The sequence below is a fragment of the Pan paniscus genome, chromosome 18, assembly GCF_029289425.2.
Source record: "Pan paniscus chromosome 18, NHGRI_mPanPan1-v2.0_pri, whole genome shotgun sequence".
In the NCBI taxonomy this organism is placed as follows: domain Eukaryota; kingdom Metazoa; phylum Chordata; class Mammalia; order Primates; family Hominidae; genus Pan; species Pan paniscus.
In genome coordinates, this window is record NC_073267.2 from 85,122,022 (window position 1) to 85,141,243 (window position 19,222).

Here is a 19,222-nt window from a genome sequence, read left to right on the forward strand (position 1 = left end):
TATTCCTAATGTTACATTAATATACTTTCTATATTATTTTTATAGGACTTTCAAACTATTAAAAGTTTATACTGTCAGCGTTCTGCTGGTCCCCTACTGGATGTACAACTCAACAGCTTCCAGAATAATTTCAGGCAGTAAAATATATTACTAATTCATATCATCAATAATTATTTATGGGGCCAGGCATGGTGGCTCACACCTGTAATCCCAGCACTTTGGGAGGCTGAAGTGGGCGGATCATTTGAGGTCAGGAGTTGGAGACCAGCCTGGCCAACATGATGAAACCCTGTCTTTACTAAAAATAAAAAACTTGGCCGGGTGCAGTGGCAGGTGCCTGTAATCCCAGCTACTCGGGAGGCTGAGGCAGGAGAATCGCTTGAACCCAGGAGGCGGAGGTTGCAGTGAGCTGAGATCGCACCACTGCACTCCAGCCTGGGCAACAGAGTAAGACCGTGTGTCAAAATAATAATAGTAATTATTATTATTATTATTTATGGATCCCGAAAACAACTAATTACCAAGGAAAAGGTTGCCTTACAATGAAGAATTCTGGAAGGTACTGTCTTTTTTCTTTTTTTTTTTTGAGACGGAGTCTTGCTCTGTCGCCCAGGCTGGAGTGCAGTGGCATGATCTTGGCTCACTGCAAGCTCCGCCTCCCGGGTTCACGCCATTGTCCTGCCTCAGCCTCCTACAGGCACCCGCCACTGCACCCGGCTAATTTTTTGTATTTTTAGTAGAGAAGGGGTTTCACCGTGTTAGCCAGGATGGTCTCGATCTCCTGACCCCATGATCCGCCTGCCTCGGCCTCCCAAAGTGCTGGGAATACAGGCATGAGCCACCGCGCCCGGCCCCAAAGGTACTGTCTTAAGATACTGGTGGCCTAACTTATCCCCATCAATGTTGAGTCTCTTGATGGATGAGAAGCATCATCAATGTAGTATTTTTGTCTAACATAATTAATGTGAAGCTCATCATAAACAATGCAGCAATCCAAATTGAGGGACATTATGCAATACAAATGGCCTGGACTCTTAAAAAAAAAAAAAAAGCTTAAAACCAATGCTGTGAAATACAGAAAAGGCATGAAAAACAGTTCTAAGTGCAAGGAGTTTAAAAAGACCAAATGCAAAATCAACAGCAACAACAAAAGACCAATTATGGTTTTCATCTTAGATTGGATCTTAGAGGTGGCTCCGTAGCACAACGGATAGCGCGCTGGACTTCTAGACTGGATTTTAGATTGAACAAGAAATACAGCTATAAAGTACATTATTGGGATAACTGGGGAAAAACTGAATGGAATCATTTGTATATAGTGCTATTCAAGTTTTGACTGCAAAACTACCTGTTATTGGTCCAAGATGAGATGGGCACAGAAATTGTGAGTATTTAGAAACTTGTTCAGCAATTTGACAATGTCACAATACTCAAGACATGAGCAGTGGGCGCTTCCATTAAACAGAGTATAAATTCAGTTATGCCAGATTTGTAAGGTGAGTCACATGTGATATGAATTATCAGTCACACGCAGTAGGACATTACATTGTGTGTGATACTTCAGAATTATCTTGTCAACTAAAGCCCAAAAATGTAATAAAATGTAAGCATTTATTTTTATAACTTATTTTTACAATCATTTTAATTGTTACTCAATTGTAATTTTTAAAATTTATACAGGTGCCAGGCATGATGGCTCATGTCTGTAATCCCAACACTTTGGGAGGCCGAGCAGGCAGATGCTTGAGCCCAGGAGTTTGACACCAGGCTAGATAAACCCATCTATACAAAAAACACAAGAGGCCGGGTGTGGTGGCTCATGCCTGTAATCCTAGCACTTTGGGAGGCTGAGGCGGGCAGATCATATGAGGTCAGGAGTTCCAGACCAGCCTGATCAACAAGGTGAAACCTCGTCTCTACTAAAAATACAAAAAAAATTTAGCCGGGCATGGTGGTGCGTGCCTGTAGTCCAGCTACTCAGGAAGCTGAGGCAGGAGAACTGCTTGAACCCAGGAGGTAAAGTTGCAGTGAGCTGAGATTGTGTCACTGCACTCCAGCCTGGGTGACAGAGTGAGACTCCATCTCAAAAAAAAAAAAAACAAATGAGCCAGGTGTGGTGGTATGCACCTGCAGTCCTAGCTACCAAGGAAGCTGAGGTGAGAGGACTGCCTGAGCCCAGGAGGCAGGGACTGCAGTGAGCCAAGACTGCGCCACTGCACTCAGCCAAGACTGCGCCACTGCACTCCAGCCTGGGTGACAGAGCAAAACCCCGTCTCCAAAAAAAAAAAGAAAAAAGAAAAAAAAATTTATGTAGATGGTCAGACATGGTGGCTCACACCTGTAATCCCAGCACTTTGGGAGGCCAAAGCAGGAGGATCACTTGAGGACAAGAGGTCAAGACCACCTTGGGCAACACAGCAAGACCCCATCTCTACAAAAAAGTAAAATAGGCCAGGTGCAGTGGCTCATACCTGTAATCCCAACACTTTGGGAGGCTAAGGCAGGAGGATCACTTGAGCCCAGGAGTTCAAGACCAGCCTAAGCAACATAGGGAGACCTCGTCTCTAAAAAAATAAAAACGAATTAGCTAGGCATGGGTGACCAATGCCTATATTCCCAGGTATCAGGGAGGCTGAGGTGAAAGGATCTCTTCAGCCTGGGAGATCATGGCTGTAGTGGGCCATGAGGGAGCCACTACACTCCAGCCTGGGCAACAGAGTGAGACCCTGTCTCAAAAAAATTAAATAAATAAAATATTAAAAATAAACAAACAAACAAATAGGCAGGGCACGATGGCTCATGCCTGTAATCCCAGCACTTTGGGAGGCCAAGGTGGGTGGGTCATGAGGTCACAAGTTCAAGATCAGCCCAGCCAACATGGTGAAACCCCATCTCTACTCAAAATATAAAAAATAGCTGGGCGTGGTGGCACGCACCTGTAATCCCAGCTACTCGGGAGGCTGAGGCAGGAGAGTGGTCTGAACCCCGGAGGCATAGGTTGTGATGAGCCGAGATTGCGCCACTGCACTCCAGGATGGGTTGATAGAGCGAGACTCCAACTCAAAAAATAAAAATAAATAAAATAAATAAAAATAAACAAATAGGCCAGGCATGGTAACTCACGCCTGTAATCCCAGCACTTTGGGAGGCCGAGGCGGGAGCATCACTTGAGGTCAGGAGTTTGAGATCAGCCTGGTCAACATGGTGACCATCTCTACTAAAAATACAAAAATTAGCCAGGCGTGGTGGCAGATGCCTGTAATCCCAACTACTCGAGAGACTGAGGCAGGACAATCGCCTGAACCTGGGAGGCGGAGGTTGCAGTGAGCTGAGATCACGCCACCGTACTCCAGCTTGGGTGACAGAGACTCCATCTCAAATAAATAAATAAACAAGCAAACAAATAAATGAAATAAAATAATTAGCTAGGTGTGGTGATGTTCACTTGGGAGGCTGTGGTGGGAGGCTGACGTGGGAGGATCACTTGAGCCCATGAGTTCAAGGTTACAGTAATCAATGATTGCACAACCACACTCCAACCTGAGTGACAGAGTGAGTTAGCTCCTGTCTCTCAAAAACAAAAAATAATCCTAGTACTTCCAGGCAAGAAAGCAATTTAACATGTTTTTCAGTAGCAAATAAATTATAAGGGTAAAAATGCAAGTTACAAACCTAGAAAAATAGTGTTTCTACAAATTAACACATTTCATAGAATGTTTTGAATTGTATTTTCTATTAAAAAAATATTCACACATGGCTGGGTGTGGTGGCTCATACTTGTAATCCCAGCACTTTGGGGGGCCAAGGCAGCAGGATCACTTGAGTCCAGGAGGTTCAAGAGCAGCCTGGGCAACACAGTGAGACGACATTGCTACAAAAAAATTTTAAAAGTTAGATGGGCATGGTGGCATATGCCTGTAGCTCCAGTTACTCAGGAGGCTGAGGTCGGGGGAAATCAACTGAGCCTCGTAGGTTGGTTGAGGCTAGCGTGAATGACAGAGCAAGACCCTGTCTCAAAAAAAAAAAAAAAAAAAAAAGAATTCATGTATAGGAAATTTGGGCTTCCAGAATTCCTTTTTCCTTTCACTAAAAAATAACTGTAATTATAACTTGACGGGATAAATTATTGAAAATGGCTATAATGAAGCATTTAATACAAACTTTGAAAACACAGTATCACAGGCAGGGTGCGGTGGCTCACACCTGCAAATCCAAGCACTTTGGGAGGTGAAGGCAGGAGGATCACCTCAGCCCAGAAGTTCGAGACCAGCCTAGGCAAAATGGTGAAACCCATCTCTACAAAAAATACAAAAATTAGCCAAGCATGGTGTATGCCTATAGTCCCACGCACTCGGCAGGCTGAGGTGGGAGAATGACTTGAGTCCTGGAGGTTGAGGCTGTAGTGAGCTGAGATTGTGTCACTGCACCACAGCCTGGGTGACAAAGAGAGACTCTGTCTCAAAAAAGGAAGGAAGGAAGGGAGGGAGGGAGGGAGGGAGGGAAGGAGGAGAGAGAAAGAACGCACGCACAGTACATCTTTTACTTTTATCCAGATTCATTGCAGATAAAGGCAAAAAATGAAAACCCTGAACTAAATGAAACTGCTTTAAAATGTATACTTCTGGTCCCATGAAAATATCTCTGTGTTACACCCTGGCAGATCCCATGTTAAAAAAAAAAAATCTGTGTGAAGGATGGAAGGGTGGTCAGAAGGCAGGAAGGAGAAAACCAACAAAGAAATAATTTACATACAAATGATCCCCCAGGAGGAGTACAGTCATCAATACAACTTAGATTAAGAAGAAAGAAACAAGCTCTTTCATCACAATAAAAACTTCAAATATTAATATAAACAGTGGGCCGGGTGCAGTGGCTCCCACTGTAATTCCAGCACTTTGGGAGGCTGAGGAGGGTGGATCATAAGGTCAAGATTTCAAGACCAGCCTGGCCAACATGGGGAAATCCCATATCTACTAAAAATACAAAAATTAGCCGGCACGCTGGCAGGCACCTGTAATCCCAGCCACTCGGGAGCCTGAGGCAGGAGAATCACTTGAACCGGAAGGCGGAGGTTGCAGAGAGCCGAGATCACGCCACTGTACTCTAGCCTCGGCAACAGATCAAGACTCTGTCTCAAAATAATAATAATAAAAAAAAAATAGTGTTTATTCAAAGTGTGTGTCTGACATTTAATACTGAGAATTGATATTTTACTCAGCTTTTTGTTTTTTTGTTTTGAGACAGAGTCTCGCTCTGTTGCCCAGGCTGGAGTGCAGTGGTACGATCTCGGCTCACTGCAACCTCTGCCTACTGGATTCAAGTGATTCTCCTGCCTCAGCCTCCCAAGTAGCTAGGATTACAGACGTGCACCACCACACCTGGCTAATTTTTTTTATTTTTAGTAGAGACGGGGTTTCATCATGTTGTTCAGGCTGGTCTCGAACTCCTAACCTCAAGCAATCCACCCACCTTCGCCTCCCAAAGTGCTGGGATTACAGGCATGAGCCACCGTGCCAGGCCAGCTTTTTGTTTTAATAACAGAATAAAAGGTAACAGTGATTCCCTGTATATTAACACTTCCAATGAACAGCCTGTATAATTACAAAATTCTTTTCTTTTTCCTGTCTGCGGTTCATTTTGACCACATGCATTGAAATGTAATGTTATGTCTATTAAATCTTTTTTTCCCCCACACCTGTCGATAGAGGTTAAAAGGCCCACACTTGGAAGGGGCAGGTGGCCCCAGTTATACACACACACAGTGCTGTGGTGCTGCAGCCTGAGCCCCACCGCCACAAAGAGAGGCAGTAGGGTATCTGTCGAATCTTAGTAAAAATTTAGTTATCTTTTATATTTGTTTTTCTAGTAATTCCTTTTTATTGTGTTTTTAGAGAAGTACTGGTCTGCAATAGATTGAAAATTTTAAGTTGGGGTCCTTCACTATAGATAGTAATCTGCTCTAATATTAACTTTACTGAATATGAGAGTTATATCGTGCTACAATGGAGAATGCCCTTGGTCGTAGGAGACACGTGCTAAAGTATTAAAGGCTGATGTGTCACAATGTCTACAAGTAATTCTCAAATGGTTCAGCCAAAACAAAAGAAAAACCCAGATATAGATGGTGAGAGAGAGGCAATACATTAACCAGTGGTGAATCTGGATCATAGGTATGTAGGTGTTTGTTGTAATACTATTCTTGCAACATTTCTATAAGTGTGACATTTTTCAGAAGAAGAAGTTAGAGAGAAAATTTTAATAATAAAAAGTTTTGTTCCATACCATTTGTAAAAGTGATAATGGCCAGGCAGAGTAGTACATCTCTGAAGTCCCAGTTACTTAGGAGGCCAAGGCTGGAGGATCGCTTGAGCCCAGGTGTTCAAGACCAGCCTAGGCAACACAGCAAGACCCATTCTCAAAAAAAAAAAAAAACAAAAAAACAAAAAAAAAACCCAAAACAAAAAAACTGATAGTGTCAATTCTTTTCCCTAAATATATCTTCACTAGATAAATAATTGTTGAAAACATTATTTTTAAGAATAACAATTTTAGGGAAAATTGTATTTTCAGAGAGCCTACAGGTCTAATTAATTACTGCCAATGAAAATCAATGTAACCGCCTATAAAATTATTGATTGGCACTTCCTCTGTTCTCATGTAGCTCTAAATCACAAATCTGCTATTTTCACATAATAAAATTGAAATAAATGGGGGAAGGGAAATTACAGGGATGTGGCTCTTACCTAACAGCCAGGAGACTAACCTGCTCAAGGCATTAAGCCCTTACTTAACCTATGGTAAATAAACCTTATTAATCAATCAGAAAAATATTATTAAGCTAAGAAAATAATATTGAGGCCGGGGACAGTGGCTCATGCCTGTAATCTCAGCACTTTGTGAGGCCAAGGCAGGCGGATCACGAGGTCAGGAGTTCAAGACCAGCCTGGCCAACATGGTGAAACCCTGTCTCTACTAAAATTACAAAAAAAAGTCCAGGCACGGTGGATCACACCTGTAATCCCAGCACTTTGGGAGGCCGAGGCGGGCGGATCACGAGGTCAGGAGATCGAGACCATCCCGGCTAACATGGTGAAACCCCGTCTCTACTAAAAATATTAAAAAATTAGCCGGGCATGGTGGCGAGCACCTGTAGTCCCAGCTACTCGGGAGGCTGAGACAGGAGAATGGCGTGAACCCAGGAGGTGGAGCTTGCAGTGAGCCAAGATTGAGCCACTGCACTCCAGCTTGGGCAACAGAGCAAGACTCTGTCTCAAAAAAAAAAAAAAAGAAAAAAAACGGCCAGGAGTGGCAGCTCATGCCTGTAATCCTAGCACTTTGGGAGGCCAAGGCGGGTGGATCACCTGAGGTCAGGAGTTCAAGACCAGCCTGGCCAACATGGCGAAACCCCATCTCTACTAAAAACACAAAAATAACAGGGCATGGTTGCACAGGCCTGCAATCCCATCTACTTGGGAGGCTGAGGAAGGAGAATCACTTGAACCTGGAAGGTGGAGGTCGCAATGAGCTGAGATCGCAACCTGTACTCCAGCCTGCACAACGGGAGCGAGACTCCATCTAAAAAAACACAAAAACAAAAACAAAAACAAAACAAAAAAACTACAAAAGAATTAGCTGGGTATGGTGGCGTGTGCCTGTAATCCCAGCTACTCGGGAGGCTGAAGTAGGAGAATTGCTTGAACTGGGACCCGGGAGGCAGAGGTTGCAGGGAGCCGAGATCACGCCACTGCATTCCATCCTGGGCTACAGAGCAAGACTCCGTCTCAGAAAAAGAAAATAATATTGAAACCAAATTTCTCTCCTTGTATTTTCAATTCTTATCTGATTTCTGAGACTTCAATGGGGCTCATATTGCAGTCAAGGAGAGTAATAAAGGGAGACATGACTTACCAAAAGTCACAAAACATGGCAATGATCAAGTGGAACAAAATACCTAACTCATATTCCCTTGCTTCTGGTCAGCTGACCACTTCGTAAAGCTCAAAAACTACACTGCTATATGTGAAAGGACCTTCTCATACTCCCTGGTAATTTATAGAGCCAGTTTTCCTTGAGTTCAAATATAACTCTCCCAAAATATTATGATGGATTGAAAAGAGGACAGATGGCTAACACCAGTTAGAGAGAGACGCTCATTTTTAAAAACGCTAGTTTCAAAGTTTTTGAAGGTTCTCTTACCTTACTTCTTCACCAGCAAAATCAAACACCTTGGTGATTTTAACTTTTTCTGTTTCTTTAGGTTTCTCTAGCTCTTCTGCTTTTACCAACAATTTACTTGAACTTGTCTCTTCAGTCTCCTCTCCTTTCTATAAAAAAAACAAGAAATGTAATGTTTCACCAAAAGATGAACCATATTGTTTATAGATACTTTTTATTTTTTTTTCTTTGAGATAGCGTCTCACTCTGTAGCCCAAGCTGGAGTGCAGTAACACAATCTTGGCTCACTGCAACCTCCCCACCTCCCAGGTTAAAGCGATTCTCCTTGCTTCAGCGTCCAAACTAGCTGGGATTACAGGCAACCGCCACCACACCCAGCTAATTTTTGTATTTTTAGTAGAGACAGGATTTTGCCATGTTGGCCAGGCTGGTCTCGAACTCCTGACCTCAAATGATCCACCTGCCTCAGCCTCCCAAAGTGCAGGGATTGTTGGTGTGTGGCACTGCAGTCAGCCTATAGCTACTCTTAAATGTTTCATCTCTAACCAGTTAAAGGCCTATTGGAAACTTACATGATTAGAGAAGCTTATTCTCCTACCACAGGAAATGCTTTGCTTTTCACTTAGTACAATTGTTATCAAAAGGCATCTGGTCGATTTCCGTAGGCTTCAAATCTCAGTAATGTAGGGTATTTCTGGAGAGGCATTCACCTCATTAATGTCTCAACTTACCTTAACTTGTGTACTTGGGGGCACTTTTGATTTTGGTCCCACATCATTGAGGAAGCTGGCCCAGAGTTCGTCCTCCTTCTTTTTCCTGGCATCCTCTGATCCAATGCCTTTTTCCTGCTCTGCAGCTTCATCTTCCTCCTCACTACTGCTTCCCTCAGATTCTGAATTGGCATCCTCCTCTTCCTCTTCTTCTAATGAGAGGCCACCTTGTCTTCTCTTCCTAATCACCAGCAGTCACAGGAAAAAGGAAAGACAGCACAAAACGATTTCAGTTATCCCTCTCCCAATCCCAAAGGTAATCTTATAAACCCAACAACACTTTAAATTCTGGGACTACTGGTTAATATACTGAAGTGAGTAGAAGAGTTAAGCTGAAATTTTATAGAAGAAAAAAAAAGAATTGAAAAAAAAAAAAAGAACTGAGCTCTTAGTGCTAACTTTTCTCCAATCACTTAAAATCAAAGTATAGCGTTCTCCTTCTAAATGAGGACCAGCTGTTTTCACAAAGAAAACATCCAAATCACCTAATCACAGAATTAATCTATCCAGAAAGAATATTCTAAGAACATATTATATGTGCCAGACATTGTTGACTTTTTAAAGCTACTCCATTTGTAGAACAAGTTCTATTTAGAAGAGCCTCAACTTTATTTGCACTATTTCTTCCAAGAGTTCTCAAGGAAAAAGAAAAAAATCCATGTTTCTTCCCACTTTCGGAAGAACTGAGAGCTGGAACATAGAAAAATTCAAGGACAGGCCAGGCGCGGTGGCTCACACCTGTAATCCCACCACTCTGGGAGGCCGAGGCCCACACAGAGATTCCACTACCTTTTTTCTCTTTTACTTCATATAAACTTTCATCACAACAAGATGAGAAAATTAGCCGGGCATGTTGGTGGGTGCCTATAATCCAGCCACTCGGAGGCTGAGGCAGGGAACTGAACCCAGGAGGCGGAGGTTGCAGTGAGCAGAGATCACGCCACTGCACTCCAGCCTGGGCAACAGGGCGAGACTCTGTCCCAAAAAAAATTCAAGGACAAAAAAACTGGGCCCAAGACTTATAAGAGTATATTGCTTCTTAGACTATTTTGACTTTAGGTGAATCAAATATCTACAATTCTTTTTTCTTTTTCATAAATGATAATCTGCTTTTTGCTTCAATGCCCAGGAAGACAGAAACACCCAAGTGAGGTAAAAGACTTCTATGGAAGATGCCCTTATCTAAGTTAAATAACCTGTCAGAATTTTCATAATTTTCATGGGAAAAGAAGCGCATACCAGGCCTATGCCAGGCAATGGGCTAATATCTGTATTTTTAAAATTTAATTGCATATATAACCTTAGATCAAACAATTCCACTTCTAAATGTTACATTTACAGATATATTTATACATGTATACATTATATACATTTATATATTTATGTATACTTTGTATACATGTATACAAAGAATATTCACTGCACTCTTCTTTGTTGTAGTAAAGACTAGATACAATCTAAACATCCCTCGATACAGGAAAGCCTAAATAAAGTAAGGCCTATTCGCATAACGTAATACTATGAAAAGGAGGAGATACTGCCATGGTACTATCTCCAAGATGTGAAATAAAGAGAAATGAAAATGAGAAAGTGAGTATGCTACTATTTATATTTTTTTTCTAAAAAAAAAAATGAAGAAAATATAGACATATATGCATTTGCATGCACAGACTATCTCTGGTAGCATAGTTCTTCAGAGGCAAAGCAACAAGGTCTAGGAACAGGGTAAACATCTTTTTAGGGACTGAATTTTCTGTTTTAACCATATGTACATATTACCTATTAACATTTTCTTTACATTAAAGCTCAAAATGTTTAAAGCTTTCCAGAGACCAAGAAGTTAATCCTAAAATAACAGCAAATGTTTCCCTCAAAGAGAAAAGGGTTAGAAACTCTGGCTTCATTAAATCTATCATGAGACCAATCTTAGCAATCAGGATGGTTGTGACAATAGTCCCTAACTTCTAAGGGCCTTGAGGGCAGCATCACCTGGCTGGAATGCTCTGGGCCTTTCTTTTTTTCCCTTGGGTTTTCTGTGTCTGCTCTTCACCATCCACTTCATCTTCCTTCACTAATTCATTTACATCATCTTCACTATACTCTCCACCTGAAATCACATAACAGGGTGATCAGACAGGAATAAAGGTTTTCACATCAAGATGAGACATTTTCATTAATACAAGCTTTCACACCGAAACATTTTCATTAAGAAAAAGTGAATTTTCCCCTACTCTTCACCTAACGAAAACATCATTTCCTTGGGGAAGTCTTCTCTGCCCCTGAAGACTACCCTATGTTCTTCTATCGTAGGCTTCCATGGCAGTCTCTATTTCCCCTCCAAAACTCATCCCACTTATATTTAATGTTGGTAATTTCTGCTGTGCTGTATACTCCAAGAGGACATAAACTCTGTTCATTGTGACTTTAAAGTATTCACTAAATGAATGAGTGAATGAACAGAAATTTCAATTCTACTAATGTGTTTCTCAAAGAAGAAACTGATGCACTACCTCATCTTGGGTATCTTTCAAATCTAATTTAAAAAACACTTTGTCTTCTCAATAAAAGAAGTTTAAAAGGAAACCTAAAGACTTCCAGTTAAACATAGCAGAAAGAACAAACACACCCATGTCCCATTGTCAGACACTGACATTCAAGGGTCCCCAACAAAAGAGTGTTGCTTGGATGTCTGACCACATGCTGTGGGTACCAGTCAATAAACCAACCCTGCCCACACAGAGATTCCACTACCTTTTTCCTCTTTTACTTCATATAAACTTTCAATTGAAGTGTACATACCAAAAAGCACACAAATCTAATATACAGTTCAATGGAATGACACACAGTGAACACACTTGCATAACCAGGGCCCCAGCTCGAGGAACTGAACATTAGCAGCACCCCAGAAGGCCCCTTGTGCTCCCTTCCAGTCACTAACCACTGCCCTACCCCTAAAGGGAACCAATATCCTGACTTCTAAAGTCACGGGTTAGTTTTGCCTGCTTTTCAACTTTCAACAGAAGCCTGCAGTGTGTACTCTTCTGTGTCTGGCTTCTTTTATTCAACAATATGTTTGTGAGAGTCACCCACATTGTTGCAGTGTAGCTGTAGTTTATTCATTCTCACTCCTAAACAGTAAATACTGTGTCATTGTATGACTATACCATAATTCGTTTATTCATTCTACTGCTGATGCACAACTAGGTTGTTTCCAATTTGGAGTCATTACAAACAGTACTGTTGTGATACTCCTGTGCATCCAATCAGCTTTATTTATTTATTGAGACGGAGTCTTGCTCTGTCACCCAGGCTGGAGTGCAGTGGCGCGATCTTGGCTCACTACAACCTCTGCCTCCCAAGTTCAAGCGATTCTCCTGCCTTGGCCTCCTGAGTAGCTGACATTACAGAAGTGTGCCACCACACCCAGCTGATTTTTATATTTTTAGTAGAGATGGGGTTTTACCATGTTGGCCAGGCTGGTTTTGAATTCTGACCTCAGGTGATCCAGCCGCCTTGGCCTCCCAAAGTGCTGTGATTACAGACAGGAGCCACCGCACACGGCCTCCAATCAGCTTTTAAATACTTCACTTATAATGTACCAAGGACCACCAAACACTTGAGAAAAGCCTCCAATATGAAAGGCAAGATTCAAGACAAACAGAAAGGAATTCAGAGGAAACAAAATCAGTGCAGAAAGAGGGGATGGGGAGGGGGACAGATTAAAAACTTAAGGAAAAAGGATTTGTAATTAATATCCTGAAAGAGGTAAGAGAAACTGTGGCATCCATGGAATAAAAATAAGACTTTTAAAATAATTCAGAAAAACGAAACAAACAAAAAAGCTCGTAAAAACTAAAACAATGATAAAAGAGATTAAAAAAAAAAAAAAAAAAGGTAGACCAGTGGCTCACGCCTATAATCTCAGCCCTTTGGGAGGCCGAGGCAGGTGGTTCGCCTGAGCCCAGGAGTTGAAGACCAGCCTGGGCAACTGTGAAACCCTGTCTCTACAAAAAAATACAAAAATGAGCTGGGCTTGGTGGTACACACCTCTAGTCTGAGCTGAGGCAGAAAGATCACTTGAGCCTGGGAGGTCAAAGCTAGAGTGAGCCAAGATCACACCACTGCACTCCAGCCTGGGTAACAGAGCAAGACCCTGTCTCAAAAAAATAAATACATAAATTAAAAAATTTTTTAAAGGCGACGAGAAGGAGCCAGCTGTGTGAAAATCTGGAGAATAAGCATTTGAGGCTGAGGTGGAAACAATCAATATCCAAAATGGAATTCTGTTTGACATCCCAAACACCAAGGGCTAAGTGACAGTGTTTCATGAAGAGAGCAGTGAGTTCCTGCTTAAGACAGCAATCTGAACATAGAAATGTAATTTTACTTCCTCCTGAACCTAGTGAGACCCCATATCTAAAAAAAATTTTTAAACATTAGCCAGGCATGGTGGAGAATGCCTATGGTCCCAGCTGCTTGGGAGGCTGAGGGGAGGATCACTTGAACCCAGGAGGTCAAGGCTGAAGTGAGCCATGAACACGCTACTGCATTCCAGCCTGGGTGACAGTGAGACCCTGTCTCAAAAACAAAAACAAAAACAAATACCACCCCAAAATAAAAAGAAACACAAATGTATTTACCTTTTTATCCAGCAGTCCCACTTCTATCCCAGAATATATAATAGGTTATTCACTCAGTACTGTTTGTAATAACAAAAAATTAGAAACAACTCAAGTTGTCTCACAGTAAGTGACTGGCTGAAAATGCTATGGTCCATCTAAATAATGGAATACCACAGTCATTACAATGCAATGTGTAAAATTTCTATGTATTTACCTCCAAGATATACTCTTAAGTTAAAGAGAAAAAAAAGGAGAGGAAAAGCAAAAGAACAGTGTATGAAATATGCCAGCTCTGGATGAGGAAAAAGGAAGAATTAAGAATATGCTTATATTTGTTTGTATATGGAAAAAGCGACACTAGAAGGATAAACAAGAAACTAATGAAAACAGCTCCTTATAAGGGTCAGGATAAAACAGAGTAGAAGCAAGAGTTCACTGTGTTTATCTCTCTACAGAACTTTGAAAATCCCTTAAATTCAAAAGTTTGAATAAATAAACATAACTGTATACCGAAATGATAACATAACCACATAAACAAAAGATCTATTCCCAGGACTTTAAAAACAGTATTCTGACTATACATCTTCATCAAGATGCATTCCAAAGACAAAAAAAAAAAGTTCTACTCTGTGTAGTAACATCAATGCTGGTATTTTGAAACTATTTCCTTTATATCATAGGTTAAAGCAAGTAATTAATCACGTTAGGAATCTAGATCTTCAGAATAAGTGAAATGACACAATTATAAAATCAAAGAAATTGGCTGGGAGCGGTGGCTCATGCCTGTAATCCCAGCACTTTGGGAGGCTGAGGTGGGTGTATCACCTAAGGCCAGGAGTTCAAGACCAGTCTGGCCAACACAGTGAAACCCCATCTCTACTAAAAATACAAAATTAGCTGGGTGTGGTGATGCATGCCTGTAATTCCAGCTACTCAGGGAGCTGAGGCAGGAGAATTGCTTGAACCTGGGGGGCGGAGGTTGCAATGAGCTGAGACACACCACTGCACTCCAGCCTGGGCAACAAGAGTGAAACTCTGTCTCAAAAAAAAAAAAAAAAAAAAAGAATTAAGAATATCAATATGAACTCTAACCCTTTTTTTTTTTTTTTTTTGAGACGCAGTCTCGCTCTGTCACCCAGGCTAGAGTGCAGTGGCACGATCTCGGCTCACTGCAAGCTCCACCTCCCGGGTTTTACGCCATTCTCCTGCCTCAGCCTCCGGTGTAGGTGGGACTACAGGCGTGCACCACCTATGCCTGGCTAATTTTTTTTGTATTTTTAGTAGAGATGGGGTTTCACCATGTTAGCCAAGATGGTCTCGAACTCCTGACCTTGTGATCTGCCGACCTCGGCCTCCCAAAGTGCTGGGATTACAGGTGTGAGCCAACGCGCTCGGCTAACCCTTTTTAAGTATTTCCTAGTTTTGTCCACTACACAAACGGCATATAAACTACATCATTCTGGTAACATCGAGCATCTCTAAAGTTCAAAGTTGAGACCACTTACCACAAAAAGGCTCCCTAAAAAAAAAAAAAAAAAAAACTCACTTCAGGTCTGAGGCAAAGAAAGCACAAGGTAAAACCAGGACATTTTTCTGTGCCAGAAAGTCAGGAAGCTATTTAAAAATAATAGATCAAGGCCAGGTGCAGTGGCTCATGCCTGTAATCCTACCACTTTAGGAGGCCAAGGTGGGTGAGTATGGGGGGGAATGCTTGAGCCCATGAGTTCGAGACCAGCCTGGGCAACAGAGCAAGAGCCTGTTTCCATAAAAGATTTTTAAAAAATTAGTCAGGCATGGTGGCACGCACCTGTAGTTCCATCTACTGGGGAGGCTGAGGCAAGAGGATCACTTGAGCCCAGGAATTGAAGGCTACAGTAAGCAGGACGCCGACTCATAAAAAATAAATAATAATAAAAAAAGATCAAATTAAAAGGATACAAGATGCAGCCTGAAAAAGCTCCTACTGGCCAAAGCAGTGAAGACCTGAACATTAAAACAGGTAATTGTTAGAAAATGAAAACACACTGAATAAAAATCTGTGAGCCCCTCATGATATTAAAAAGACAGAAAAAAAAATTTGTACCATTTTAGATGGCTATTTAAAATTACTACCTATTTTGAAAATTGAGGGAAAAGAATTAAATATTTATATTGTTCCAATTGATAAAGGAAAGCTATACTTTACAGAAAAATGTCAACCAATAAATACAGAAGAACCACAGAATTAGAAAGACATCACTTCTCAAACTCTAATGACAGTAGTAGTTTAGGCAAGGGTTATTAAGTAATGCCAAAAAGCAATTTAAGAAGCTGGGTGTGCCAGAGGCATCTGAACCAGAGCAAGTCCATCCTGAACAGCGACTGGGTAAAACAAGGCTGAAACCTGCTGGGATGCATTCCCAGGAGGTTAAGGCATTCTAAGTCACACGATAAGCTAGAAGGTTGGCAGAAGATACAGGTCATAAAGACCTTGCTGATAAAACAGTCTGCCGTAAAGAAGCTGGCTAAAACCCACCAAAACCAGCGCCATGACAGCTTACAAATGCCATGGCAACATCAGGAAGTTACTCTAAATGGTCTGAAAAGGGGAGGCATGAATATCCACCTCTTGTTTAGCATATAATCAAGAAATCACCATAAAAATGGGCAATCAGCAGCCCTTGGGTCTGCTCTGTCTATGGAGTAGACATTCTTTATTCCTCTACTTTCTTAATAAACTTGTTTTTACTTTTCTGTATGGATTTCCCTCGAATTCTTTCTCGTTCGAGATCCAAGAACCCTCTCTTGGGGTCTGGGTCTGGATCCCCTTTCAGGTAACAGGTAGTCTCAGCTACCTCAGAAGCTCTCTTGAGCCCGGGAATTTGAGTCCAGACTGAACAACACAGTGAGACCTTCATCTCAAAAAAAAAAAAAAAAAAAAAAAAAAATTAAAAAGCAATTTAAGTTCTAACCATTAAGTATACTGCCACAGGGAATACTTTTCCAGTTCTAAAAGTTCCAAAGGAAAAAACAAGTATACAAGAGAGGGATCAGACTGTTATCACCCTGATTTAATAGTCACCACTATAGCTATCAACCAGATATTGTGTCTTCTGATGCTATTCAAACATCAGATGTCCATTGATAATGCATTCTAGCCAAAGTATTTCATTGGAACCCATCAAGCATTTAGATCTAACTTCTGATTTACAGAGAACTGAAGGAACAAAGGAACTAAAACAACGCCATGAGGGAATAACCAGACAAATCCAAGAGGTGAGACATGCTGCAGGACGTATGGCTTTGATCTTTTCAGCAATCTATGCCACTATAGAAAGGGGAGTGTGCTAGATTAAAAGAGACTCAAGGATGGAACAACTGGATAATATGTGTAGTATTGAACTCAACTGTGATTTGGACACACAAGCTATAACCATTTTGGAAAATTTGAGTATGATCTATATATAAGATAAAACATTTACTAAAATAAATGGGTAGAAATCATCCACTGAAAAGAGCAGGTTGAAAAGTGATGTGAGTAAATACAATTGCAGGCTGAGGAAAAAATACAAATATCTATACCTAGGTGTAGAAAAAAATCAGAGTGAGTTTTCACTAAAGGATTGACATGATAGTCTCTAGGTAGTTCAACTATTTTTTTTTATTTTTAAGTGATTTTTAATTTAACTGTCTGCATTTTCTAATTTTCTATAAAGCTCTGCACTACTTTTGAAAACTTTTGCCTGTTTTCATCATAAAAACAGGCAAATGTTGTAGACGGTTCAGACAAGTAGATGCACATGGCTCTGGATCTTAAACATGTAAAAAGATGCTTAATCTCATTAATAATGAGACAGCCATGTGGGAGGGGGTCCCTGGAGAATCTCCGGCCAGCCAGCAGACTAGGAGGAATGCGCACTGGGGTGGAGCCACAGAGGTTCCTGCTGTTTGCAGCGGGGAGGAGCCTGGCCCCTCTTCTTCCTGTGTGCAACCTGGGATTCAAAGCTGCAAGGCAGGAAGCACAGCAGCAGGAACTCTGGCCTTGCAGAGTCCCTGTTCCCCCTTTTTTCCCTTTTCACCCAATAAAACCCTGCTTTACTCAAGCTTCAAATTGTCTGTGAGCCTAAATTATCATGGCTGTGGGACAAGGACTCCACCTTTAGCTAAACTATGGAAAACTCCTTCATCAGTAAGAGATAAGAAAATTTTAAATTATACATACAAAACCCCCCAAAACCTCAATATCAAATTCCATGCAGTTACTATGAGGGAAAAAAAGATAGTAAGAATCAGAATAACATCCCTGTAGACAATGTAGGCACAAAAGGAACAAATCTTGTCCAAAGACTCAGAGCTTCCAATCACCTTTCTAGTGCCCCAAGCATAAATATGAGCCAAACCAACTAAGAATCACTATAAATCCGAGAAAGCCTCTTACATAATAAAACCCTAAACAAGCATACAGGGTGAATAAAAAATCACCCTGGAAGAAACAAAGCCTGTATTTCCTCATTTTATGAGGCTTGCATTATCTGATACTAAAATCACACAAGGAAATTACCAAAAAACTACAGATCGATATCCCTCATAAACACAGATGCAAAAATCCTCAACAAAATACGGCTGTCCCTCCATATTTCTGGGGAAGTGGTTCCAAGATCTCCCCCACCCCACACCAAAACCCACAGATGTTCAAGTACCTGATATAAAATGATGTCATATTTACATATAATCTATGTACATCCTCTTGCATACTTTAAGTCATCTCTAGATTACTTACAACACCCAATATAAGTGCTATATGAATAGTTGTTATACTGTATTGTTTAGGAAATAATGACAAGGAAGAAAGTTTGTACACATTCAGTACAGATATAACCACCCATTTGTTTTCCCAAATACTTTCTCTCTCTCTCTCTTTTTTTGAGACAGAGTTTCGCTCTTTTTGCCCAGGGTGGAGTGCAATGGTGCGACCTCGGCTCACCGCAACCTCTGCCTCCTGTGTTCAAGCTATTCTCCTGCCTCAGCCTCCCAAGTAGCTGGAATTACAGGCGCTTGCCACCACACCCGGCTAATTTTTTGTATTTTTAGTAGAGACAGGGTTTCACCGTGTTGCCAGGATGGTCTCGATCTCTTGACCTCGTGATCCACCCGCCTCGACCTCCCAAAGTGCTGGGATTACAGGCGTGAGCCACTGCGTCTGGCCTCTTTTTTTTTTTTTTTTTTTTTGAGACAGAGTCTCGCTCTGTTGCCCAAGCTAGAGTGCAGTGGCATGATCTTGGCTCACAACGATCCTCCTGGGTTCAAGTGATTCTCCTGCCTCAGCCTCACGAATAGCTGAGACTACAGGTATGCACCACCACTCCCAGCTGATTTTTGCATTTTTGGTAGAGACGGGGTTTCACCATGTTGGTCAGACTAGTCTTGAACTCCTGGCCTCAAGTGATCCACCCACTTCAGCCTCCCAAAGTGCTGGGATTACAGGTCAGAGCCACCACATCCAGCCTCTTAGAGAGTCTTAAAACTGTGATCAAAAAAAAAAAACACGTTTTTAGAGGTTAAGGCAGGAGGATCGCTTGAGGCCAGGAGTTCAACATGTCACTGAGCTGTGATCTTGCCACTGCACTCCAGCCTGAGTGACAGAGCAAAACCCTGTTTCTTTTAAAAACAAACAAA

At 41.5% G+C, this 19,222-nt stretch overlaps 1 protein-coding gene and 1 non-coding gene across 2 annotated transcripts in view; both read right to left on the reverse strand.

The window, feature by feature from the left end:
* CFDP1 (craniofacial development protein 1) overlaps positions 1-19,222 on the reverse strand; it is a 142,375-nt gene that overhangs the window by 109,374 nt on the left and 13,779 nt on the right. Inside the window, exons 2-4 of the mRNA XM_008954904.6 lie at positions 10,935-11,052; positions 8,907-9,126; positions 8,197-8,324 (exon numbers count right to left, since the gene is read on the reverse strand). Of these exons, the coding sequence (XP_008953152.2) occupies positions 8,197-8,324; positions 8,907-9,126; positions 10,935-11,052 (466 nt within the window). The remainder of the gene's footprint in view (positions 1-8,196; positions 8,325-8,906; positions 9,127-10,934; positions 11,053-19,222) is intronic.
* On the reverse strand, positions 5,694-5,828 carry LOC112437468 (small nucleolar RNA SNORA76). The gene has a single exon (XR_003026072.1). It is a non-coding gene; the product is annotated as a small nucleolar RNA SNORA76 (small nucleolar RNA).